Source organism: Rhagoletis zephyria, unplaced genomic scaffold (assembly GCF_001687245.7).
Source record: "Rhagoletis zephyria isolate East Lansing unplaced genomic scaffold, Rhagoletis_zephyria_1.1 Rzeph_scaffold_01034, whole genome shotgun sequence".
Lineage (NCBI taxonomy): Eukaryota > Metazoa > Arthropoda > Insecta > Diptera > Tephritidae > Rhagoletis > Rhagoletis zephyria.
In genome coordinates, this window is record NW_016158118.1 from 66,426 (window position 1) to 93,284 (window position 26,859).

Below are 26,859 nucleotides of genomic sequence, written 5' to 3' on the forward strand. Positions count from 1 at the left end.
AGGTTAATAATTATTGTGTCTGTTACATAAATATTTAGGAACATTTGAAGTTTTTCATCTAAACTATATTGTTTTTATAGCACATACATACGAGTATATAGATGAATTATTGTTCTTTAACAATTAAATGACTTAAATTACAAATTTATTTTAAGGAAAGCTCAAATTTTAAATGAAAGCTTAAATTGTGTTCCTTAAAACCACACAAAAATAAAAATTCTAAATTATTTAATTTGGATGAAATAACAAGCTTTCAAAAAGCCTCCACAAAAAAACCTACATCCATTCAAATTTAGAAAATTATTGCAAATGAAAGTGAAATGAAAGCTTCAAACTAATGTTCTATATATTACCCGAGCTTGCAGATTTAAGATGAAATTCATATATTAATGACCCGTTTATTGGAAAAACTTATAAAGTAAAGAAAAATGTAGGAGTTAGGTCTTTAACTTAGATTAAATTCGCGAGAAAAGCTTTCCTCTCGGTCTCGGTCACTGTTTTATATTTATATACGTACGTACAAAGAGTGAAAGCTTTCTCTGGCCATCATTACAGGCAAAGCTCTTTTAAGCTTTCTATGTATTGTGTATAGACCAGCGATGGGCAGCGAGAGCTTTTACTCAGTGCTCATCGCCGGTATAGACGCAGGCAGAGTAAAAGCTCTCCCTGCCCATCGCTGCTGTAAGCAAAGACTCTTAAGAGTGAGAATCTACAGATAAACAAAAACTTGGTTTAATAGTTAGAGAAGTGATGGGCTTCAGTTCTTGCGTCACACAATAAAAGCATAGAGAGTTAAAAATATGTGCCAAGTTTTTCTAAGCTTTTTTAAAATAAGACGACACAACATAGAAGTTCTCTCAGTTCAGGCTTTCGAAAGCTTAACGAAGCTCATTACAGAAGATGATATTAAAAAACATTTACAAGATAGGTTGTAGAGGTCATTCCTCTAATGTATCCACAAAAGTTGGACCATTAAAAACTTTGCTAAAAATTAACAAAACAATAAGTTTGTAAGGTGCTTCTGTTTTTGACATTTTTCTATAGATATAAGCAAAAGCTCGTTCTCATTGAACTTCATACGTATGTGAAAGGTTTTAAAGCAAAACGCCACTTTTTAGTTTTTCGGAGAAGATGTTTTTCGTTTAACTAAATAAATGAAAAGCCTATATTCTCGGTTTGTAGATGTCGCTCCGGATAACTATTACTGAGTAACTTTCATGACGATGCTATTTTCATTACTCCACAGACAATTACTTCAGTTCGCTTAAGAGCACTGCCTACTTTATTTTACGTTATCTTTTGTTTGCGCTTCATTTCTCTTCTAAGCTTTCCATAACTAACCAATAAGTTCCTCTCATTCACTCCTCTCGTTCTGCCATTTTTTTTTAATATAACTGATCTGCTTTAATTTAATAGTAGCGTCCATTGTCATAGGCACCGCGTGGGCCATACTTTCGAGGCGTATCCATCCCATCAACGCCATTCAACTTATTCAACCAGGAAGCACGCTGTGCAAGTGAATTGCCATTGGGCTCATTGGGTGGGCGTTGCTCCTCATTGCTGGACTCCAGAATCTGTGGTGGTAGATAATTTAGAAGCAATTAGTAACGATATTTTCTCTTTTCTGACCAATATAATATAATACAGTAATATAATTAGTAATTAGATATTCTACACGCAATAAAAATATTAACATACATATTAAGTTATAGCAAATCTAATACATATAATGTAAAGACAACGTTCAAGGCGGTAAAACAGTAATAGCACCTTCCCAGTGTTTTGTCGATATTGCTTACATTTCAAAAGCATTTCATAAGCCGACCAGTTAGGTGCATGGCCTTTAGATCGTAATATAATATGAAGGCTTTACTTAGTCTAGAAGCTTTCCTACGGTATCGAGCCTACAAACTGAGCTATAAGAATTTGGGTGATTATGAGGACAAACAGCAGGGTATTCTTCCTCCAAGTTTCGGCGCGCGAAGGTACAGAAGGAAATGAAGCGGCAGACATTTTTACCAAAAAGATTGCAAACAAAACACCAATAAGTATTAAGCACTAATTTGCGTTAAGATCACAAACCATCAGAGAAGAACTTAAGAGGGCAAGAGAGAAAAAAGAGAAACTGCTGGGGAAGGAAAAATTAAGAATTCTAACAAGTAGTTCAGCAAGGCGTTCCAAAATAATGCAGAGCGAAAGTCACCTAATAATATAGAACAAGAGTAAGGAGATACCTATGGGTTTTCTTCAACAAGAAAGCCTTTTAATTTTTTGTCAGAATAAAAAAAGTCTGCGCTGGCCTATCCTCGGACCCGAAACCTACTGAATGGCAGTTTAAAGACCTTCCTATTCGGCTATGATGGTCATATTTTTCTCTGTGAAGACGCCACCTTCACAAACTCGAGATGTGGCCATGCTGCTAATACTTCAAAGCGACTCTTAATATGATGCAGTGACGCGAATACGAGGGACGAGTTGGAACCTAGCGAGATGTTGATGGAGCACGAGGGGTCCATATGGAAATAGGTTTACTCGATCAATAAACGGTACATGGTTCGCATCACAGACTATCGTTTCATTAGTCTGTCCGCTCGTTATAAAACGAATACCTTACAGTAACCACAAACTTCATGGCAACAATAATTTACTATGAGGAAAATCGTTCCAACTACTACCCCTAATATCTCTCATTATCTCCCTTATTAGTATTATTTCTAATTTGCGCCCTAATTATCCGTAAGCAAAGATTTTTCTAATTTCGAATTCGACCCATAAAAAAGCTTTTCTCAAACGCAACCTTCGGTCATTCGAAGACCACATTAAATACAATTGCGATTTTGGGAGTTCAACTATGTACTTTACGCCTTGATAGCCCTAATCGAAAACCGTTACAAAGTTAATATATTTTATTTTTATGACCGCTATAAAAATTGCCGAGAGAGGAAGCACCGCCGCCAAACTTGCAAAAGAGAAAAATGTTAAACATTTATTAAGAAAAATTTGCCGCCATTTGTTAGTGCCAGCGCGATAACAAAAACAATCCTTTCAACACTCACAATGCGCTGTGGACATGGAAGACACCAACTACAAAAACAATGATTATGCTTAGCGCACATCCACAATGTACACATTCGTGAATTTGACGTAGAAGTAGAAGAAGAAGAGAAGAAAATTGGTTAAAAGCGCGTTGTGTGGGAAGTTAGTTGTTGTTCAAAAACGAATGAGCTTTCACAAGTGTGTGTGTGTGCGTGTGTATGCGTGTGTATGCGTGTATGCTACATCTTTGCTTCAGCAAAAATACATACAAAAGTGTTAATGTGATAATGGCAACATTGTTAATAGGGTTTCGGCTATTTGTGTAACTGCCAAGATTATTGGAGCTGTAGTCGGAGCTGAAGCTGGTTGCTGGAGCTTTGCATGGATGTTGCAAGCCAATAATAAAACTGTGTGACGCGGCATAATACTCGACTCCTAACTAACTACGGGTTGGCGGCTGCTGGTATTGCGCGCAAGCGTCAAAAATGCGATCTCATCTCGCCGTCTAATCTTTAGCTTTCTTGACTTCACGCTTAGTCTTTGCTTTAATCTCATACATATTTTGATGCTTTGCAGCACTTGCTGTTGTTGTTGTTGTTGTTGTTACTTACTAACTTACTTACTCACTATTGCCAGCTGCTGTTGCTGTAAAGTTACGCTGTCGCGATAATAACAAATTAACTTTAACAAATGAATTGTTGTTAATTAAAATGTGGCAACCTCTGTGCTGTGCACCGCTGCAGAGCCTCGGCAATGTAACAACAACAGGTGGATGGTGTGAAAAGCGGCAGGCGGTGAGGCTTAGTCATTTTTTTTGTTGCCTCATTTACTTCTCTTTCGTTGCCCTGCCCCATCCTATTCTTGCATTCATGCCTTCCTTACCCACTTGACTTAACTCATCAGTCTTGCTATAATTTTTCTGTCATAATTTTTTTGTTTTAATCTTAGTAGCGAGTTAAAGTAGATCCCGCAATTACTGGCGCCTTCTTCGCATTCACTTGCCGCTAGTAAGACACCTGTTGTTGTATAACCCACAGTACTCTCTGAATACAAACAAACGCACACATCCATGCATTATGCGAGTACTCGCAATTTCTTGGAAAACTTTGGCTTTCGCTTAAAAATTCATCTCAGCTTATGATAAGTCGCCATTTTGACACTTTAATTCGACTATCTTTAACTAATGTTTGCATTGTACCTACTGGTTTTTGCCCATAGCAACATCTGTTCAGTTATTGCATTAGGCCAAGTATGTATGTATGTGTTCACTTACTTAAATATTTGTAGGTAAGTAGGTATTCCATGTTGTCCTACTTCAGCACTTCTCTTCGTCAACATTTACATATGTACAAATTTAATTTTAGTGAGGATTTTTGCCTCTCACTTCACTTAAATATTTATTATCACACTTGGCATCTTGGCCTGTTAAATTTTATTTCCTCATTTTGGTACTTTCTGGCTAAAATACGTGTATGTATCAACATAAGTAGTAGGTTTTTATGTGTATGTATATGTACATACATATGTTTTTAAGTTTGAAAGTACTTTGTACAGTTGCGATTGCAAGGGCGTTTTGGCAAAGCGCTCAATGAGCAATCTAAATTTTTTTGCACTAAAAATAATGTCATTGCGAATAAAGGGTTTTGTCATTACTCTTTCACGCGAATAGTGAAATTTGCTACCCTTCGTAGGTATCAATAATATCACCCCTATTGAAAGTGCCTTTTTTCTGATTTGATTAAATTTTGATTTTTGAATTTTGATTTGTTTTGAAAATTTGATTAAATAAATACATTACCGCACTGAGCTTGTAATTCTAGTAAGCTATTGACAAGAAAATTATTAAGTTTTTTTGATTTGGACCAAATTTCACTAAATTTGTTTGCTGGGTTGGAGCTACATCGGCCGTTGAAATAAAAATCGAAAATAAATTTTCCTTCTCCCTGCTAAAAAACAAAACCAATTATTGTCGTATTTTTTTATACTGCAGAATAAAATGAAAATTCATTCCGAAATGAGGAAAAGTAAATTACTTTATTGTTTTTTTTTTTTTTTTAATAAGAATACCGAAAAATAGCGAATCGTCAGGAATAAAATCTCGAAAAGTCCAATAGACCCGAAAAAACTCATAAAGTGCCGATAAAACACAAAACAAAAAAACATAAAATCCCGACAAGAAAAAGTCCGAGTATTCCTGAAAGCCGTCCGAAATATTCCGAAAAAATTTACAAAAGGTACGGAAATATTGAGAGAAATAAAACATGAAGAAACCAAAAAACCGAAATGTTTCGAAAAACATCTAGAAAAGCTCTGGAAAAATCCAAAAGGTCCCAAAAACTAAAAGTCAGAAAATTACGAGTTACCAAATGACCCCGAAATACCATTAAAACTCCGAAAAACTCCCAGAATTTCTGAAAAATAAACACACAAAGAAATCCTAAAAAAGCATGCAAAATTTCTAAAAGCTTTAAAAAAAAACCATAATGTTCCAAAATAACTCCAATAATCCCCAAAATATAACGAAAAATAAAACTTAATAATCTACACTAAAAAAAAAGCATTTATCATTTATCAAATTCATCGACAAGTATTAATGATTTAAAGATATCAAAGGTGTCAGGACACTACTACCAATCAACGAACACTCTAAACAATTACTAGTTTATGGCAATACACTGTCAGCACTGATGTGAAATGCACTACATTCACATATTTAACAACAACGCTGACGACCAAAAATGGCTTAACCTGCCATTCATTACCAGCTAAGCGCTGCCAAAGTTAAGCTAAGCGCGGGGCCGCGGGTTCATCTTTGAGTGCTACGCGTTCGTTTGTGGTCGAAACGTCAACTTGTCAGGTGTAATTTATGCGGTAATATTTTTCGCTTAATTTTTTTTTGCACGAATTTTACTAGCGCAACGCGTGAACAATTAAAATATAAATACGCATTATTTAAAGCGCTCACCTTGCATGCGTGTGAGATAGACTCTGTGTCAAACCTGTGTCCCCACCTGCAGTGCGCTCAACTGACCAAGGCAACAACGCAACGGAATGTGTGTGTGTGTACCTTTATTCGGTTTTAAGGTCTTCGCGCTACTAGTAAGGTAACTGGCGCTAAAATGTACGCTGCACTGACCTGCGCAACCGCGTCTCCAAATAATAGCCTACTGACTAAGTTTCGAATGCAAATCTGGGGCGAATAGCTGGTTATAAATTGCTTCTCGCATGACGACTAAATAGCATTTGGCCTATGCGCTTGAAGTGATTTAAACTAAAATTTGTGTTAGATACCCTTCAAGCACAATTAATTGTTTTAGTGCCTATTTATTAATTCATATAAATTTTTTGTTAATTTAGCAAATGTCAACACTTTTTATGCAAACTAACTAAGCTGAGTAAATAAGTTTAATTTTTTAATTAATTATTTCAGCGCATTAATTAAAGTTTTTGGAGTAGCTAGATTAGCTATTTATAGCACGAAACGAAAAATACATATCGACGGTTGACTTTTTTTTCATAAAGATGAATTTTAATTCGGCTAGGCAAATACGAGTCGACTTTTTGGTAAAAACAAATATTTGGCGTCCACATATTTTGCTTAGCATTTGGCTGAGATTCCCCTCCAATATCCGTTGTCAGGCGATTATTTAGATGCCCATTGAATATAATTGTATTTTCTAGCGAAAAGATAATCGAAGACCTTATCATTAGGCCTGCTGCGAGTCTACCCACTCGGTAATTAAAAATCTCGAAGAATCTTAACCTATGACCTCGAAGAAGTCGATAATTATCTGGCATCGGTGAAGGTCGAACGTCGGGATCGCCATTTCTACTCTTACAACTTACTTCTGGCAACTGTCTTTCAACTCAGCACCGTCTTTCGAAAGACAATTGTCAAATCTGGCAACTATCTTGAAAGTTCTTTACTGTCTTACGAAAGACTAATTGATAGTTCTGCTAGCGAGGAGGTCTTAGCGTTATGCACTTCTCCTTTTGGCAATAAGTTTTTAAAAAATTAATATAAACTTAAAAACTATATATATTTCTGTTTAAAACAATAAAAGCTAATAAAAACATAAATTTAAAAAAGAAAAAAATTACAAAATGAAAATAAAGCAACAATAAGAATAAAGTGTAAAAATTAAATAAAAAAAACAAAGAAGAAAATAGTACATAAGAATTAAGAAAATAAAAAATATAATTTTAAATTTAAAACAAATTCTAAAAATTAAAAAAAAAATACTTAAAAAGACTAAAAAATAACAAGTAATTTTTAAGCAAAAAAAAACCGACTTCAATTCTCATATAACAAAAGCAATACATATATATATATGTATATTTCAAAGTCCAAAGTTATGCGGTAACGTACATAAAAAATAAAAAATAAAAAAAAACAAAAAATAAAAATAAAAAAATTCAATAAAATATTACGACGTACTGATAGCCTCCTCCTTTTTTGGAAGTCGGTTAAAAAAATATCGTAAAAATTAAAAAATAAAATAAATAAATATTTTTACATTCAAAACAACAAAATCTAACAATTAAAAGAAAATTAAATTAACAAAGAAAAATCAATTATATTTAAAAAAATAAAAACTAAATAAAATTAAAAGAAATTTAAAAATATATTTCTTTAATGAACAATAAAGTTTAAAAATTCAAAGCAAAATAAGTTCCTAAACGAAATTTAAAAAAATATATTCTTCTCCTTAAAAAAATAACATCTAAAATTAAAAAATAAATAAATAATTAAGAAAGAAAAAAAATTAATAAAAAACCATAAAATAAGAGTGAAAAATTAAATTGAATAAAGAAAAATTCCGCTCACGAGTGGTGAATAAGAGAGCTTTTTCTAAGACTTTTATGCTAGAATAACCAAACTCTTTCGAAATTTTTACCAAATATCTTAGCCAGAATTGCCCTGTTAGTTCCCACCCCCTTTTTCTTTATTTAAGAAAACAACACAGTCCGCACACCAATACATCGGAAACTTATATTCAAAAGATAGTTTTTTTGCAATAAGACTGATCTAAGGCATACCATGGCCAGAAGTTGGTGGAGTCCTCCATCTGAATTCAAATATGTATAGTGCAAACATTTAACTACGTTTTTGGCGGTTTTTAATTAGCTAAACATGCAAAATGTTTCCAAAAAAAAAAAAACAACATTCAACTAAAAATTTTTAGCCTCTTACATATTTGCCCAACGCACACTGGGTAAATGCGAATTTAGTTTGTAGTTTAATGCGAAAATTTTCACAACTCTAAAATTAAATGCGCAACACCACAAAGCGTTGATGACCACCAACTGAGTGGTGTTGCAGATAATTAAAGGCTAAAATGTTAGTTTAAACAAAAACTAATAATAAGCCCCCAAAACACATCAAATCAAAACTCAGCGCAAGGTACTCGTATAACTAATAGTTTTAGCGCTGCAAAAAAAAAAAACAAAAAAAAACGCCCACAAAAGAAAATAAATTGCGCTAAAGCACCTGCGGTGCACTGTGACGAAAAATCATGAATTTATTTGAAAAAAAAAACAAAAGACTACGTAATACCTTTTGTACATCTTTTTCCAGCGGTGTACAAAGTCTTTTGTATTTGAAATATTTGTAGATGGCCAATATCAAAAAAAAACAAAAAAAGTTTTAAGTTCAAGTGCATGACCTGGATTAGCGCCAAAATAAAAAGTGCACACACCCAATCGACGAGAATCGTAGCGGTAAAATTGTGATGAGAAATTTATGCATGACTGCACTGTCTTTGAAAGGGAAAGGATGTAGAGACTACGACGTCAGCGAGAGAATTCTGTAAGAATGCCAAAAGCTAAATTGAATGAAATGATTACCGAAAGAGACAAAACTTTAGTGCAATTTTAAGGCGACGTAAAAGTTTAAGGAGTTGAGTCAATTAGCTGTGATTAAAAACATACGGATAGCGATTTTGACTACTTTCCAAACGCTTGATACTCGCGTGCAGGTAGAAGGGATTGCATGTATTTTATTTGCGCATTCGGTACAGCTTTTCTTCGCTCAAGTAGAAAGAGGGAAAGAAAATGCTGACACTCTTACTTTCGCACTCACTCATAAGGAGTTTTGACATATGTATGTGTACCGAGGCAGCTGTTCTAGCAACACAACCTTATATGTATTCGCCTTGTGTCCACTGCAGTTTCCAACTAATCAAATTAACTTCCCGGCTACAAAGTTTAAGATTTGTTTTGAATTGGAAGTACAACTTTTTGGTTTTTGCTACACGCCATTGGAATCTTTACATTCAAAAAGCTTTTGTGTTTGAAATACAAACCGAGATGTTTAAAACTTAAACTTAAAAAACTGCGGCAATGTGTGTTGGCATTAAGTCACATCAAACCTCTGTAAAAACCGAGAGTTGACTATCATCCACCTGAGAAAAGGTCTATTCGTTTCTAGCGGTTCACTACTGCCAGAAGGACTTTGGAATTTTCCTGAAGCGGTCTCTGGGTAACTACTGAAGCTAGTATCCCTCTTCTGTTCGGAGAGAAGGCCTCGAGGGTGACAGCCTCTTTTCTGCGATGTCATTGCGCCTTGGAACCACAATAAATCTGACTTGGAAGTATTTAGAGAAGAGGTCGGCCATTCTCCGCGAAGTTTCAGTCGCGCTATAGCCCAGATCGCCCCCTGGCTGTCAGAGCTCTTAGATATTTACCCTTCTAAATACCCGATATTAAACTGGTGCATAACTAGAAATCGGATACAATTTTAAATGACTCCTTAGTATTTATTTGGCTTCCAGGATAACTTCGATCCTAGAGTCACGCACAAATATTTGATCCTATAAGAGAGCTCAAGCAGAACAATGCCGACCGTTGGAAGCTGGATATTAGCTCCTTTGTATATCCTAATAAACAAGTAAGACGAGCTCCATCACTCCACAGACATAAGCAAGTCCGCGGCTAGTAAACCAATTTGTGGCCAACTTTAAGTACGACTGTACTTAACGGCTTTGCTGAAACCCCAAAAGTGCTCTAATTTCCTTAAACTCACTGCGCTTGCCATGGCACACTAATGCCGACGGGTAACCACTCGAATACTTTAGGGGTTACCTTCGATAGCTTGCTTTCCTTTCCAGTGCATACATTCGTAAATTTTAGCAAAGTACAGAGCCGCAACGAGCTTCTCATATTGTTCACCGGTGGCAAATGCTGGGGCATAGCAAGGAATCGTTCCAACAGACCTTTCAGAACACCGCACCCGGACGAGCTACGGCAACAGCAGCAGAGTCATCTCTACAAATTCTCGGGCGAGACCATAAACGACATTCACTGAGATCATCACCGTAACCAACTCGTCGGAGTTCAATTATCACCAATGCAGATGAAGTGCTTCAGTTGCTTCGAAAGAATACCGTAACTCGTATCTGCTTTCTCCCTTAAACCCACTCAGCCAACACATCTTAGCTTTTTGTCTAGTCCTGTCGAAACAGCAATTTTTTCTAGACCTACGTAGCTTTACGATTGCGATTAATAGCCCAGCCCATTTAGGCAGGGTTTAGCAGTGGCGTTTCAATAGCAACAATGCCCTTAAGTCTGTACTTTATAAAAGATCTGCTAAAATTCTGTACGTTTTAAGCCTCTTGGTATAACTTTTTTTCAATCAAAACGGTGGAAGTTTAATGGAGTTGTGGTGATGCTGTATAAACCTTCAAAGCAATTTATGGGAAACTAACAAGTAATAGCACAGAAAGAGAAAAAATTTAGTATTTAGCTCCCACTGGCCCAATTGGCCTTCGTATGCCATTTTAGTTGTATCAAAGGCTACTACTGTATTTAATAGACGTTCGAAGAAGTTGAAACACATTCATTGAGAGTTCTCCTTAAGACCTTTTAGTAACCGACAAATATCCATAGCTAACAAGCGCCACTCTCTAGAACTTGAATGCTGATCTGTAGGTTTTACGTTCTGTACTTCGCGGTCAATGAAGTTAAGAATTGAAACATAACCTGGGAAGTACTATGACCCAAATAACTGTTAATAAGTCTTTTGTGGCCGAGTGTGCATTAGCCAAACTATTTCTGCTTAATGCCCTAAATCGATACAAATACAGTTAACGTTCAAAGTCCACCGTTACATTCACTGAAGTAAAATATTATTTAACATACGGAAAAAGATTATGTATTAATATTGAAATGCAATTTTCATTTTGCGGCTAAAAACAAATTAGCTTCTGCTACTTTTTGAACACCAACAACAAACTTAATAAGTACATAAAATATTAAATTACTGAGAAACTAAAAGGCAAAGGCAAAATAATAAAAAAAGGTTCAATACTCAAGTATGCCTTTTAATTGTCGGCAACAAAATTGCTCCACTTGACTTTGTGTGGTCGGTCAGTCAGCTGCTGTACCGCAGTGATTAGCGAGTGCCAGCCATCGATTAAGCTGCACCGCAAACGGTTTTCATTTTATGCCGCCGTTAGAGCTAACGGTAACAGCAGTTAGTTGATCGACTATTTGTGGTTTTGCGTGGTCAGCTGTACAATATGTTAATTGCAGTCACTTATGTATGAATGTATGTATTTATGTTTACAGAGATACGCTTTAAGCAAAAAAAAAATTAAATTTTTGGAATTGTAAGTTAGACGTAAACTACAGCGCACATTGGTCGTAGAGGCCATGTTTTAAGCGAAAAAGGTATTTTTGAAAGTTGCGATAAATTAACGGGAACAAAAGCCATTCTTATTCAGAAATATGCGGCGAACTCAAAACTCATCAGCATATCACCTGAGGAAGCCGTTGAAGGAATGAAGGATTGTCCTCCATCAAAATTCCACAATGATCACTTGTGTTTTTTTTTACTGTTGTTTGACGTCTTCTCCCCGATTTAGTTGTTCATCCAGCGATATCTAAGACTTGTATGTGCCTTAAAAATAATTCACGATATTTTGAATTATAGATATTTTTATTTTTATTTTTTACTTGGTAAACAATCTGCTATAACTGCACGAAATAGCATATTACAGTTGCAAAATTCAGGCCGTAAAGTCACGAATAATATCAGATACATACTACGGTATCTTACAGTGCCGGCTGAGGTAACCTAACTTATACTCTGGGCATTTCCGATGGCACAACAAACATTAAATTATCGCATACTTGTCGAAAAAAAACACTACCCTGAGTTTCTAATTCCTATAGCTTTAAGCAGTGGCTACCAAAGATTTAGGTTTATAAAAAAGATACTGTGTAAAATTTATATCAAACGGAATGATTCGTCGCAATTCATTCTCCGTATTCGTTTTCGTCTTCGTTTTCGGTTCCTCTTCATATTTACATTTGGCTTCGTAGTAGTCATCGCATTCACCTTCGTACTTGTTTTAGTCGCTGTCTTCGTATGCGTCTTCAAATCGTATTCGCATGTACACTAGCTTTAGTCTTCGTATTCTCTTTCGTTGTCGTTGTCGTATTCTTCTTCGTATTCTTCTTCGTATTCATCTCCGCATTCGTGCTCGTATTCATTTCAGTGCCGTGTTTGTGTTCATCTTCGCAATTATATCCGTCATCTCTTTCGTATTCCTGTTCGTCGTCATCGTATTAGAATTCGGCTTATTATTCGCCTTCATATTAAAGTTCATATTCGCAATTTGTCTCATATACGCCTTCGTATTGGTGTTCGCTGACATCTTCTTATTCGTACTTGTCTTCGTATTCGTATTGATCTTCGTATTTTCCTTCGTATATTGCTCGTATTCGTATTCGTCGTCGTATTCATATTCGTCTTCCTATTTGTTCTCGTATCCATCTTCGAGTTCGTTTTAATCATCGTATTGTTCATAGAATTCGTCTTCGGTTGCTCTTCGTATTTGTTTTCATATACATCTTTGTCTTCGTTTTGATGTTTGTCTTCTACTTCGTATTCACCTTCGTATTTATCTTCGTGTTCAAAAATAAAAATACGAAGCAAAAGAAAGTGCGAAAATAATTCACGGGACGACAAAATATGTGTTAGGGTTGCCACCAATATTTTCGTTGGTACAGAACACAGCTTAAATGGCAATATTTATAATATTTATTACTTAAGGTAAATTGTTGCTTTTTCTCACATGCTATAATAGAAAAATTTAATTTATTGCAAAATTAATTTTGCTAGTTACTGAAAAGAGTTTGCAAATATGATTAATGAGTTGCGAAAAAAATGTGTCATTATGCAAATTAACGTGACTTTAACGAGGAAGTCAATTTGACACCAAAAGGCGCAACAGAAACAATTGCCAGTATTAAAGTTAAAGCATGAAAATAAAAATAATTAAAAAATGGCAAATATCTTGTCGTTAAGAAATGTCAAATAAAAGCAAATCAATTGCTAAGGTAACAAAGTGTTTACAATTACGACAAAAAAGAAGCTCTCACAAAAAGTTAATTTGCATATCAGTGCCTCAGGCCAACTGATCGGCGCTATTAGACTTAATTTTTTTTTTGGTCTTTATCGTCGTAATCGCCTCTACCTACGAGCTGTCGCTGTCTTAAGCAAATTTTAAGTGTTTTGTATATCATCGCATTTGTGTCAATTAAGGCATAGCGTATTCGTCTTGTTTTGTTTTTATCGCTGAGCAGTTACCCCCTTAAGCGGCGCCCCAACACGACGAACAATTAAAGTGGCGAAAATTTGTAAAACGATACAAGTATTCGCATAACGATGAACTTTTACCACTCAGCGCATACCTAAATACTTAGTTGGACAGCTGTTGTAAGAGGAGGAAAAAATCTGCAAATAATGCTTTTAATTGTCGTAATGATTATTACACCCGCCTTATCTTAACACTTCAGCTCACTTAAAAAAAACGCAATGAGTAAGGAGTAAGTATGAACGGCGTGAATGATGGAAATGATGGATGAAAAAGTTATAACAAAAATTATGAGAAATCTCACAAATATTAAGTGGGGAGATTATATAATGTGGAATGGACACCCAACACGAAAGTAATTGTGTATTTGCAATGGATATTAAAAAGAAAAAACAAAAACGCCATAAAAAACAGAAAAATATGAAACGAGTAACTGACTGAAGAAATACAAAGAACATAACAATCAGTACGTTAATTATTTTCAGTCTACTCTTGTTCCTTTTTGCATATTCCATCTAAGCAAAAACGTCATTATAACAGGAGATTTCATCGTTTCGAGTTACTTATTTAGAATCCAGGACTCTCATAGTTTGTTGTAAGGTAGCTTGGTACGTTGCTATAAGAGCGAAGTAACCGTACTTTGGCCAGCGTAACTCTACTCTAAGCTGTCAAGTCGTAAAAAAAAAATCAAACAGCACTGTGTCCGGTTACACTTTCCTAACATTCTACGCAGACTCAGCTTTCGATATATTGAATTTATATAGAGGTAGGGCGTTCCTGAATCAATTGCTGAGATTGGTCGATCTTCCACTCTGCCGTCGAAATTCAGTGCTCAGCGTCTTTAATGATTTTGAAATACAAAATAAAAATTTTAAGTAAAATTTTCGTGGAATTCGTGGGAATTCGCTTACTAAGCAATTAAAAAGGCAAAATCTCAGTTAAATGAATAATTTATCAAACATTTTGACAGCATATTTGTAAGCGCTGTTGTGGTCGATTCGCTGAATCGATTACCCTAACGAACCTTAAAAAATCATAATCATTGCGGAATTTAATTTCCTTTCCTCTTTGTTCCTCATTACCAATGAGTTACTTGTGTATTTATGGAAGATATGCCTTATGGTAGTTATCTGATTTTGACCAATACATCACCACTTAACCACTAAATCGAAAGTTATTTATCTACACCGCTGAAAGCATTTAAAATGCTGAGTTGAAGTGCAAAACTGCTACATATCATTTGCACAGTGGGCTGAGTACATTTGGAAATAAGTTTGGCAATTGAGTAGAAATAACAATTTTACTATTAAATTTATAAGAAAGCAAAGCACTCGAGCTGGCGCTTCATAATTTTTGAGAGCTACCTTAGTTTCATGAGAAAACAGATAATAATTATTTGAAGCACGAAGGCAGGCACTGAAACACTGTGCACTATCAGCCAAATGCTTAGAAATATTTATGTAACTATGCCACAAATTACCGATATGACTTCAAGTTACATTTTAATAACTTTCATCTTCGAAGAGATTATCAAAGTATTTATGTAATTTTTAAGAGTCAATTAAAAATATTATGATCCATTGCGATGATGAGAGGCTGAAAAGACAATGAGGAGTAAAGCAAAAAAGAAATTGCAATCCATTTGGATAGAAAAATGCAACTCAAATAAAAAAAAAAATCGAAACACATAAACCAAGATGCCAAGAAAAAGTACCAATAAAATGGCTATACATATATACGTACATATGTAGAACTAAGAGTAGCCGATTTTTTTTATTAGTAATAAATTTTTGCGCGTTTTATAAACAAACAATTTATAAAGTAATGAGCAGTTATTTTATTACTTTGGTCATGCAATTTTTATTGTAATTTATTAGTTAGTATAAATTATTTGTAAAATTTAAAACTCTTAGTTGCTATTGGCGACTAATCGAAGTCCAATACTCATGACGAAGTAGTTATAGAGGCAGTCTGCTTTCTTAAATTTGCAGTTAGTACTTTTTAGATTTTATTTTTTCAACCCCTGAATGGAAGCTTAACAGCAGTTGTAATAAAATCAAATCTTCCATTATGTTTGTATAATTAACTTGGGCCTCAGTTATAATTATTCGAAAAATTTAGAAAGTTGGACTGCATTTAGTTCAGATGGTCTGAGTCGATTTTTCTACTCAACTTAGAGATAGACTCATAAGTGGCCTTAAATTTTCCTCTCTTATAGGAAATTTCGCCGGAGAAACGGTTTTGTATTACAACTTTAAGACATTTTTTCGGCACATTTTATCAAGTTTTTTTTCTCTGGCAAGACTAGGAGGAACTCTTTCTACGTATCGAGCAACCTAGGCAACAATTTGCACTTCGAATTAAATTAGGAAAAATCTGAATGTATGAGAGTGTTAAGAGGAGTCTAGCGGATTACTAGGCCAACAAAAGAGTTTTTGAAAAACGATTGCCTATTATATATGAGCAAATCTCACGCATTTTTTGAATGTTTATTTAGGCGAAAAAGTACGGAATTTACTAATTTTTTTATTTTCACTCGAAAAATCATAATTGTTTTGTTTTTTAATAACTGCGAGGTTTTCAAATAAAATGATCGAATTAGAGGCAGTGCACATTGGCATCAAATACAACAAATCTGTGAAGTTTCAAGAGTGTGCCGTCAAATAAAAAACAGAAACTCGTGTAATTTGCTCATACAAGCAAGAGTCACTAAACTGTTTGTAACCCAGATATTCTTTTGGTAGGCCCTCAACAAAGATAACAACAAGAAAGTAATTAAAAAAGTGCAAAGATTTAGAGGGTTTTTTCTTGCAATTGCGGGACATTTTCTTTATGGTGTGGCCGCAAGAGCGCACTCAGATTTATGGAACGAAATTTTTGAAAGCCAACGAACTTGGAGCAGTTTTCGACAAGAGAAGTAGGTGATGTAGGCCCACCAGGGATAGGTGCTGATATATATGTACATGTATGTATGTATATCTTTTTACACTGATGGCGCCGGTCCAGTATATCATCGGAGCATTTGTAGTTCAGTAACCCTTTTTTCTGTAGAAAGACAGCTGCACCATCCAGGCTAACTCTTCTGCTCCAGATGAAAAACCAAATGCGGATTATAAGAGGAAAATAAATGAATACACCGGGGCTCTGACAAATGTCCTATAAACAATACAAGATGGTTGGGAGGTCTCTAGGCCATTATTCCCACGGTCAAGGAGAAAAAACACACAAGAGCTTCTGCAACTCGACATGTTTGTGGTAAGTGTTCTACCAACGCGGCTATATTAAATACCAACGAGCTCCTTTTGCTAAATTTGCCGTGATAAGAATGAAAGTGAATCACTTTATCGTTTCCTGTTGCGATTTATGGGCTTGAGCTGCGACGAACGACATCTTTTGGGTACAGATCAATTCGGAATCGAAAATAGATCGGTAAGAAATAAATTCGCAGACTAGATAGGGAAGCCATCTCTAACTACATCAGTGGATTCTAGTTTAACTTCGATATAAGGCCCGGGTTATATCCCGATGAATTTGGTGTCACTCAGAAACTACTCCAGGAAAACCTCGCAGTCATGCCTGTGATGCTTATACGAGACTTAGGAATGACGGCACGCGTTAGTAGTAAAGCTAGCTCTGATAGACAGACAGCACTACATATTTATTAGATATAGGATCTACTGAAATTGAGTCTGAAATTTTGTTAAATTATGCAAGATAGAGCTAGGCTCAGTAATTCAGACATTTCTCTTATAAAATATCTACCAAAGCAGGACCTTGTTTGTTTTGCCCTTTTTATTCCACCATTCATGCAACCGACACCCATTTGGCGGCTGTAATGAGTTTCAGTTCGTCATACAGAGAGAACCGGCTGCAATCTGAAATATTCTACAGAAATGGATTGCCGAATGTCTTAAGGCTCAACCTTGCGAGGGCTAGGTACTCACCCAGAAAGTACCTATTGAACGGTAAGTGAATCCTTTCGGCATATTTGTTGGTATTTGCTCATTGCCAAGAGATCCCTGAATTTACATACATAAGTAGTTCGTAGGACTAGCCTTCGAATGATACATTTCGACAATTCTCCTTTTCATCTTTATGAGCCAGTCACCCATTCTCATCGCGTGGGACACATTCAGTGTGCAGCCGCAACTTGCTAGTTCATTCTCCCCTGCTCCATGTAGCATCTTAAGACCGCAGGTAAATAGAGAAGGCGTATGGAACTCCGAATTCTGTTCTAAGGGAAAGAATGACGCCGAAATTCCCCCGTTTTTTCGGTTTTGCAGATTTTAGATGGTATCCTACTATTACTACGTTTTCATTCGTGGTTTCGTAGTACTCTCCATATGACTAAGCATGCTAGGAAAATATTTCTCCAGCTCTATTTTACTTTGCTACTATTCCATTTTTGGCAAATCCAGCCCGCACTTCCTATTAAACTGCTGCCAAAAATGATTTCAGTCGCCGGATCCGATAATTTATTTTATACGTTCTAATATTCCTGTCGTCTGCATTGCAACTGCTTTACTAAAATCCCTACTAATTGCTTAACAGATGAGCCGAATTGCTCAAAACATTGCTCAATTATGATTGTCCGAATCTTATTGACCAACTAGGTCTGACTTGCACCCATTCATACGCTTGCCAATCACAAACAATTAATTGGAGATCCACTTGGACACCAACAAAAACCAGTCGAATGCCAATAACTTTATTAGTGAGCGCATAATCGCTTTTGAACGCCTCAAATGATTAGCCATTCCACTTCGATACAAAATATGTTGCAGCAACCAACGACAATCGAGGGGTATTACAACACCAATTCAAGTGGAGTTTATTATGAACATACGCCGGCTTAGAATGCGCCGAAAAAGGCGAAACGACCGCGCTGTTCACTTTTGATGCATCGTACGCATGCGCAATAGCCAATTGAATGCTGGCGCAGCTTAACGATAGCACTTTAATGCAACAACTCGATTTTTAAACGCTTCTAATGCTTGCTACGATATTTTATTATTATTTTATGATTTTTTTTTTTTTTTTTTTTTTGACTTCGGAAATCACATTTTTCCGCACACAAATACGATTACGAAATAGAACAGGAAATTCGGCATGCAACTCGCGCCGCACACCTGCCACCTGTCATAAAGAGCGAGTGGCGCGCGGACACCATTGATAAAGTCGTGCAGCGCGGAAGAAGCAGCAGCAGCAAAAGCAGTTGAGGAAGAGAAAAAGATTTAGCGGAAGGCCCACCTGCTCGCCGTGCCGTCGGTGTTGGGTTTTACTGCGTTGCATTAAGTGCAATTTAAGCGCATCATTATTACAGCAATTGCGCTGTAGAACAACAAAAGCAGCAAAAATATCGGCAGCAGCCGAGCCGGCAACATGCGTCCGAGTAAGTGGCAACACTGCGCTTGAGTTGAGTTGATGCACAACTTGAGTTGATGCCAATCCCCTCCGCACGGCACACAGCGGCCAATTAGCAAAATTTTGNAAATTGGGGCCGCTTTTCATATAACGGTAAATTTCATAAATGCTTGAAACTGCAATATTTCGAAATTTAAGGACGTTAATTTACTCAACATTGATACACCCCGGCTTACCATCTAGCGGTAGGTTTCGGAAAGGTGAAAAAACATATATTTAATACTTGCGCCGGGTATTTAATGTTCGGCTCCGCCCGAACTTAGACTTTCTTACTTGTTTTTTTTAATTTTTGCCAGCATTTATGTGACTACCAAAATAAGTGGCATTCCGTAGTTTTTGTTGCTACCAGCGCAGTTGCACTTAATTTTCGTGCTTCCAGTGGTAGTTATGTACATATGTATATGTATGTTTGTATGTATGTTGCTTCATTGTTGCAATTTTACGGTTGTCTCACTTAAACGTTGCTGTTGTTGTTGTTGTTGTGCCTTTTTTTGTGATAGCGCTTACCGCTGTGATGTAAGCTCAACTTTTATGACTTTTACGATTTTTGCATGACTCGTCATCAGCATCTTGGTCCATCACAAAAACTCTACTCCGGTCATGTGCTGTTGGCCATTTTGGGGGGGGGGGGGGGGAATTTTTGTGATGGATAGGAAAGTATCCAGCACACAGTGTTTAAATTCTGAGCAAAAAGTGTGTCTAATTACTTTTAGAATGATAAAACAAAAAGTCATAATTGAGGGACACTTTAACAAATTATTGCTTGACTCGGGCGGGGTAATAGGAAAATTTTGCAAACTCTCGAAGTACCTTTTACTTTGAAATTATTTCTTTTGGAATAAAAAATTATAACTCACAAACTGGCTCAACTTCAGCCCAACATTCGTACGGTAATACATCCGTAAGTACTGGAGTCCATACCTGGTATTGCCACTCGCACCTGCGGTTGTGACTAGGAGACTTCGTGGGGCTGCAGGTGGGCAAATCTAATGTTGCCCTCAATTTTAGAGGACCTTGCTAGGTATGTATTGGCTTTCATTGTGCAGATGACACTGCAGACAACTTGAGGGACTGTTGCCTGGGGACACTTTACGTGGCACAATGGTACGTATTTTATTATAAAAATAGCTATTTAACAATTATTTTCTGACTTTTATTTAATTACTCCCTAAATAACAGTTATTTCTGATTTTTATTTTACAAATCTAATCAAAATAAGAATTGTTTTTTTTTATTTTTATTTATAAAAAAAAACACTGTGCGACAATTTTATGTCAATTCAAACCGGCTAATATTTTCTGAAAGTATAGATATACAGTAATAAAACACTCAAAGGATTTGCAAAAGTTAGCTCGTATTTTTAATTTATGGCCTACTAAAATGTTCATGTCCCCGCCTAAGTAGTTTTCAAAAGAGTGGAAAAAATTATAGAAACAAATTCTGAGCGAAATTAAAAGTTAAGGCATTTATATAATAAAATTTCATGGGAAATATTATGCGCAGAAAATATTAACCCATTAGCTCCCGCCTGAAAGGGTCGTTTTGACCCCTACTTCAAGAAATCCCGCAAAAAGAAAATTTGTTAAGTTCGTTAGAGGATTGATATATTCTAGAAAATTCATGCCACCGACGTAAAAGTTTCTAAAAATTAAGATTAAAAAATCAGCAAAAAAAACTTGGTTTTTTACCACAAATTTTTTTATTAATTGAGTTTGGTTGTTATTCCTTCTTGGCATAGGTTTTTTGTTTTAATTTTATAGAGAGACTTTTACGTTGGTGTCATGAAGTTTTTGGCTGAAAAGAGCCCTACTAAAATTTTCCGAAGAATCAATTTCTAGAATATATCAATCCTCTAAAGAACTTCGAAATTTGGCTTTTACGGAGATTCTTGAAGGGTCAAAACGAAACCATCAGGTGGGAGCTAATGGGTTAAAGTGTTCTACGAAAATATTTTCCATGAAATTTTACATATATGGTTAAGCTTTAATTTCGCTCAGACATTTATTGTAACAATTTTTTCTTTTTTTTTTTTGAAAACTACTTAGGCCGAGACATGAAAACTTTAGTACGACAAAATATCAAAATACCATCATTCAAATACATCGAATGTTTTACTACTGCATGGGTATACTTTCAGAAAATATTAACAAAGTCCTGGCTGGTTTCGGCTTTCCCACAGTGTAATCTGCAAATAACAGTTGTTTTTGATTCTTATATTTTATGTCTTAGATAACAGTTATTAAAGACATTTATTTATACAAGCCATCAATAAAATTCAGTCAGTGACTTTTACTTTTAAAAGATAGCAATCTAAATCAATCAATGACTTTTATTTTGTAAGTCATACTTATAAAAGTCATTTGTGTAAGTCGCAGCTAACTTTTGTTCTCCAACACCTGCTTAACTGCGAAAAATTATAATGACTTTTATACGTTTGACTTAAAAAATAAAAGTCAGTGACTGATTTTTATCGATGACTTAAAAGTAAAAGTTACTGACTGATTTTTATTTATGAGCTCATTCCACGTTAAAGAAATCAAAAGTAGTAGGTATCTGTCCCATATTTCTTTGTGCGCGATGCTGCAGTCTTCCCGATTTATCCGCATTTTTTTTTTTGCTGTAGTACACTGTCACCGCCCGGTATGCGTATGTGCGCATAATTGAATTTTGAGTGGCTCGCGCATGCGCACGTCACACTCGATTGGAATTGTCATTTATTTCGTTTCGACTGATTAATATTACATATATTTTTTATTTGAAAAATTGTTTACATACTCGCGTACATTTCTGGTAGCAAATTTGGCTGCTGCTACTTTATTGCATCAATTACGCCCCGCTCATGTGCAATTCAATGCAATTCGATACGGGCGGGAAAAATTACACATACATAGTACATACATACATACATATGCATTTATCCACTGCTGTTGAGCATTCCCGCTCATATCACCAATTTTGGTAGTTGCAGTATTTTAACCAATACAGGTGTCATTCCCAGTTCAAAAAAAAAAACAGAAGTTATTCACACATACATACATACATGCATGCGTATACATTTGAATACAGGTGGACTTTTATAGTCAGAAGGTGATGGCAAGAAAAAGTGCATGATATATGTACGTGTAAAAACATTTGGAGTGTTGACGAGAGAGGGCCTGCCGGAAAGGGGCGATTATAAATTGCTGTGTTGCTGAATTGCAACCGCAGCATACCCATACAATTTTTATTTTAAGTCATTTATTTTTGCATGTGACTTTCCCACACCCATCCGCTGCGCTTCTGGCTCAGCTTGGACGAACATATTTTTGTAATTTCTCATTTTTTTTGCTGTTTTTCTTTCTTATTTTTTACTTTATATTTTCACTTTGCACTCACCTGCAACATTAACTCTCGCAATTTATCCAAATCGTCGCCATGTGACCTTGTCGGCAGATAACGTCCCTCACATGGCTGCTGCTGCCACGCCAGCAACACCAACAACACCGGCAATAGCCAAAGGCCCAGACTGAGTGATGGCGCTGAGGCGACGCCATTGCGGCGACATTTCACTTGAGTGCTGCTGCGGCTGCTGCTGCTGCCACTGCCGCTGCACATAGTTCCACTCTGTTTCTTGTTGTTGATTTTGTGTCTGTTGTTGGAGTTGGTGTTGCTGCTGCTATGGCTGCTGTTGCGTCGAATTGCCAATTGTGCTGTTACCATTGTGTTTCCGGTTATTTTATTGGGTGGCGTGTGGCAAAAATTTCACTTTTATTTGAGTTGGTACTGGTGCTGGTGCGTATCGACGTTATTTCAGCGCTTGCCTTTTATTTGTTGCCAGCGTTTGCTGCTGCCGCTGCTCCCACTGGTGGACTATCGTCGTTGGCTTCCCCTAAATGGCGCCGAATTTTTCCAACAATTCAATTTGCTCGTTTATTGTTGTTTGTCTTGGTTTTGTTTCTTTGTGTATGCTCAACTGACGGAATTTTATATTTGTTACTCTGCTGCTCTTGGCCATTAATGTAAATTGTTGCAAATGTTGCGAAAAGCGGCATTGAAATTCAAATACGCCCAGCATGGAGGAGAAGAAAAATGTAGAAAAAATTAATAAATTAAATGTTTTTATAAAATCTTCTTCATAAATGATACAACTTAAATGCATACACATGTACGCGCTTTTACGTTTCTGTTTTTGGGACTTTTTAATGTATACTTATTTCTTTTGTTTATTATTATTATTTTTATAAATGTTTATTTACATACGTATATAGGTTTTTGATATGTACTTAGTTCTTCTTTATTTCCGAATTTTTATAATTTTTTTAATTTAACTTCATTGACTTCGCTTTATTTTAATTTAATTTTATTTGTCCAAGGATTATTGTTTACCTAAATGTATTTACTTTTGTTTTATATGCGTATATTAAATTTTAAATTTTTTAGTTGAGTTTTGTTTAGTTGTTTGTTTTATTTATTTAATATTATTATACATATTTCAATTCATTTCATTCCAATTCATTTCAATTCATTTCATTTCATATTATTTTATTTTATTTTATTTTATTTTATTTTATTTTATTTTATTTTATTTTATTTTATTTTATTTTATTTTATTTTATTTTATTTTATTTTATTTTAATTTATTTTATTTTATTTTATTTTATTTTATCTTTATCCATCTCAAATTACTCACTTCTAGCCATTACAATTGCATTTTGCACTATTTCTATGAAATCACAGATTTTATATTTTTTATAATATTTTATTGCTAAAAAAAGTTGTAAAATTAAAAACAATGACATTCATAAACAGCGGGCAGTGCACAAGCGCCTCTCAATCGTCGCACCATTAAACCACAAACTCTTTTGACGCCAGCTGCGACACGTTGTCCATTTTCTGTTGCGCGCAATAAAAATGCAATGAAAATGCCATTTTTTCTCGCAGTCAAAATATAGTTACCAACACGATGCCATTGCATTTACGGGTCAATAAATATGCGGATATTTATATGAATATTTTAAATGGGCGTTGTCGCAGTGGAGCAGATGGATGCCACGGTTACTTCAGTGGTATTTAAATATTTTATATCTACTTTAGACCTAAAAATAATAATTTCAAAGCAACGCAGTTTTCATAACGTGTGGGTATAAAGATGCCGAAAGTTTCATTTTGTTCTCCAACTTTAAGTGAGCTCCGTTCCTGGTGTTGGGAACGATTTAATGTCGCCGAAAATTAGACGCTTGTTCACCATCACTGGGCAGCCGCTTCTCCTTTGTATCACAAAGTGAAACGAAAGAGGTCCGTTAGGTTGTGACCAGTATCAATCGAAGCACACTCTGTTGACAATGGATCACATTAGTGTTTCTGTGGGAAAATATGGCTAACTGTAAAAACAGCCTTATGCGAGACTAACTATATTTATGATTTTCACCTTCCAATAATTGGGTTTTATTATTGGGAATCTGTTGAAGAGAAACTGAGTTTTCCGCTCGAAAAATATTGATTTTCAAGAATTCCATACCATTTCCACGAAAAGTTCTTTTTTTCCCATACAAAATACATGGAAAACTTTGAGCGGCCTCTAAATATTTTTTGATCAAAATAAAAAAATAGGGGTATACTTATTTCGATATAGAGCATAAAAATTCCGACTTTACTATTTTACATGCATTTTTGGACCACCCTATTCTACAATCTGCAAGTGGAGGCCACTGAAGTTAAGTAGCTGTTAGACGTGGCAAGTGCAAGTCCTTTTCAAAAGTCTGTCAAACTCAAGAATTTCCAAAAGGGATTTCAGGAACAGTTACACCTTGCATGTAAACTGACTTGCAAAAGCAGTTTTTATTTCTGAAAATCTAACTTTGCGATACTACTTTTTGTGCACGAAACAGCCTAATACATTAATACTTAAATACATACTCCATATCGTTAGAATAAATTCATAATTTCAGTTGCAGTTACACCTTGCAATTTTCATTTCGGAAAGTGATTTTTGCAAATCTCCAAAAATTACTTTCCGGCTGTTTACACGGGAAAGTAGACTTTCGATTTCGCATTTTGACAGCGAAACGCGTAGAAAAAGCGCTAGTATTGCCATGTTTAACCACACCTTTAGGTTTGCCCGTTGCAATGTTGCCATGTTCAAAGTTTTAACTGTAAATTACAGTTTTTTAATTACCTGCTCGTACAAATTACAGAAACAAAAGTGTAATTTGAGCCAACCGTGGTTTTAAAAAAATGGGAATTTTTAGGGAAAATTTTCACGCACAAATAATTTCAAAAATATCATTGATAAAAAGTTTATGAATGCCACAATTTGCGCTGGCTTATCAGTCGTAAATAGGCACACGCGTAGGCTCCGAAATTTATCATGAAAAGTGTTAAAGACTTTCATAATAAAAAACGTAACCATTGTCTAATCAGCATGAGGTCGAGGGCAATAGGAAGCAAATGGTAAGATTATTTATGTACCAAACCGTATATGTGTAAAATTTAACACCAAATGCGTTCGTTGCCCTTCCACGCGTTTGTATTTGCGCCAATCAATTTTAAAGGCAAAAAAAAAAATCGTTGAGTGGAAAATTCGCAATAAATTGAACTACAATAATATCTACTCGTAACTTGGTTATTTATGGCACCATGGGGATAACCAAAGGCACAAATGAGTGGTTAGGCGTTCACACAAACGCATGTACATACATACGTACATATGTCAGTAAGTGTCGCTTGATACAAATGTGTGGAAGTAAAAGCGCATACAAATTGCCCCTAATCGCAATTGGAGATTGGGAGCAGATCCGTGTTGGTCTGCAGCAACGCTACATGTTTAGGAGCAAGCCCCCAGCCCAGCCCAGTCGCCGAAGAGTTGTGTTTATTAAGTGGAAAGTTTTATCTCGGTTTGATGTGGGCCATACGCACTTTCTTTTGCTGATTGCGGGTGAGAGTGTTTGTCTGTGCATGACGATGATGTATTGTAGAAAATGTGTAACTGGTGCGTTTTAATAGATTTATGGTGATGTCGTTTCTTCTAAAAAATTGTTGCCCTTCTGCGGTGCAAAATGTGTTTTATTGTTACACTCAACCCTGTAAAAGGGCATGTTTTTAGCTTCTTATCTTTTTCTAGGTGACGCATTTCATAATATTGCCGTTTTAAGCAGCAACCATTTGCTTTTCAGGGCAACCATCTCCTCTGACAATGCTTCAAAGGGCAGAGAATTTTAAGAAACGAACACAAAATTTTCTCATCTTTTTTTTTAGAATCGACCACAAAAAGATAAAGGGGCAATCCAAAGTTAGCTTATTAAAATGTCTGTATGTGTATGTCAAAAAAGTCAGAGTCAGCTCAGACCAGGTATTCCTCGGTACGCGACCAGTTATAATATTCCACCTTCGGCCATCGGAGGCACCGTCAGAAAGTGTGTGAATAATATGCTCAGCTATGACTGGGAGGCTTCGGGGCGTATGCAAGTGGGCAAGGTTATGTTGCCCTCAATCTCGGAGGACCGCGCTATGTTTTTGCTTTTACTGAACTCATTACTTTACGTGGCACAAACATACATGACAACCCAATTCGCTCTTCTTGGCTTGAAGATGAGGATTTATGTGTCTCTGCTCCGCCTTTGCAAGGATAAAGTATGAGGCTTTTGGCAGCGATATGTTGATTAACGAACACCATTCTGCCTAGAGGTCTGATTTTGGAAATTTCCAATAGGGTCAAGTATTTAGGGGTACGATTAGGTTAGGCTGAATAGGCGTATTGTTTTAAGGGCAGATCACTCACAGAGGATGGGTTCCTCTTTCTACTCATTTGTTCCACAACTCC

At 35.8% G+C, this 26,859-nt stretch overlaps 1 protein-coding gene across 3 annotated transcripts in view; it reads right to left on the reverse strand.

Annotated features, from left to right (window-relative positions):
- Positions 1–334: 334 nt before the first annotated feature.
- Proc (Proctolin) overlaps positions 335–26,859 on the reverse strand; it is a 31,707-nt gene continuing 5,182 nt past the window's right edge. The window contains exons 2-3 of one of the 3 annotated variants that reach the window (XM_017615593.1): positions 22,437–23,038; positions 335–1,574 (exon numbers count right to left, since the gene is read on the reverse strand). In XM_017615593.1, coding sequence (XP_017471082.1) covers positions 1,410–1,574; positions 22,437–22,760 — 489 coding nt within the window. In that variant the 5' untranslated portion in view covers positions 22,761–23,038 and the 3' untranslated portion in view covers positions 335–1,409. Of the gene's footprint in view, positions 1,575–22,436; positions 23,047–26,859 lie in introns of all 3 variants that reach the window. The other 2 variants (XM_017615592.1, XM_017615594.1) reach the window with 2 other exon arrangements.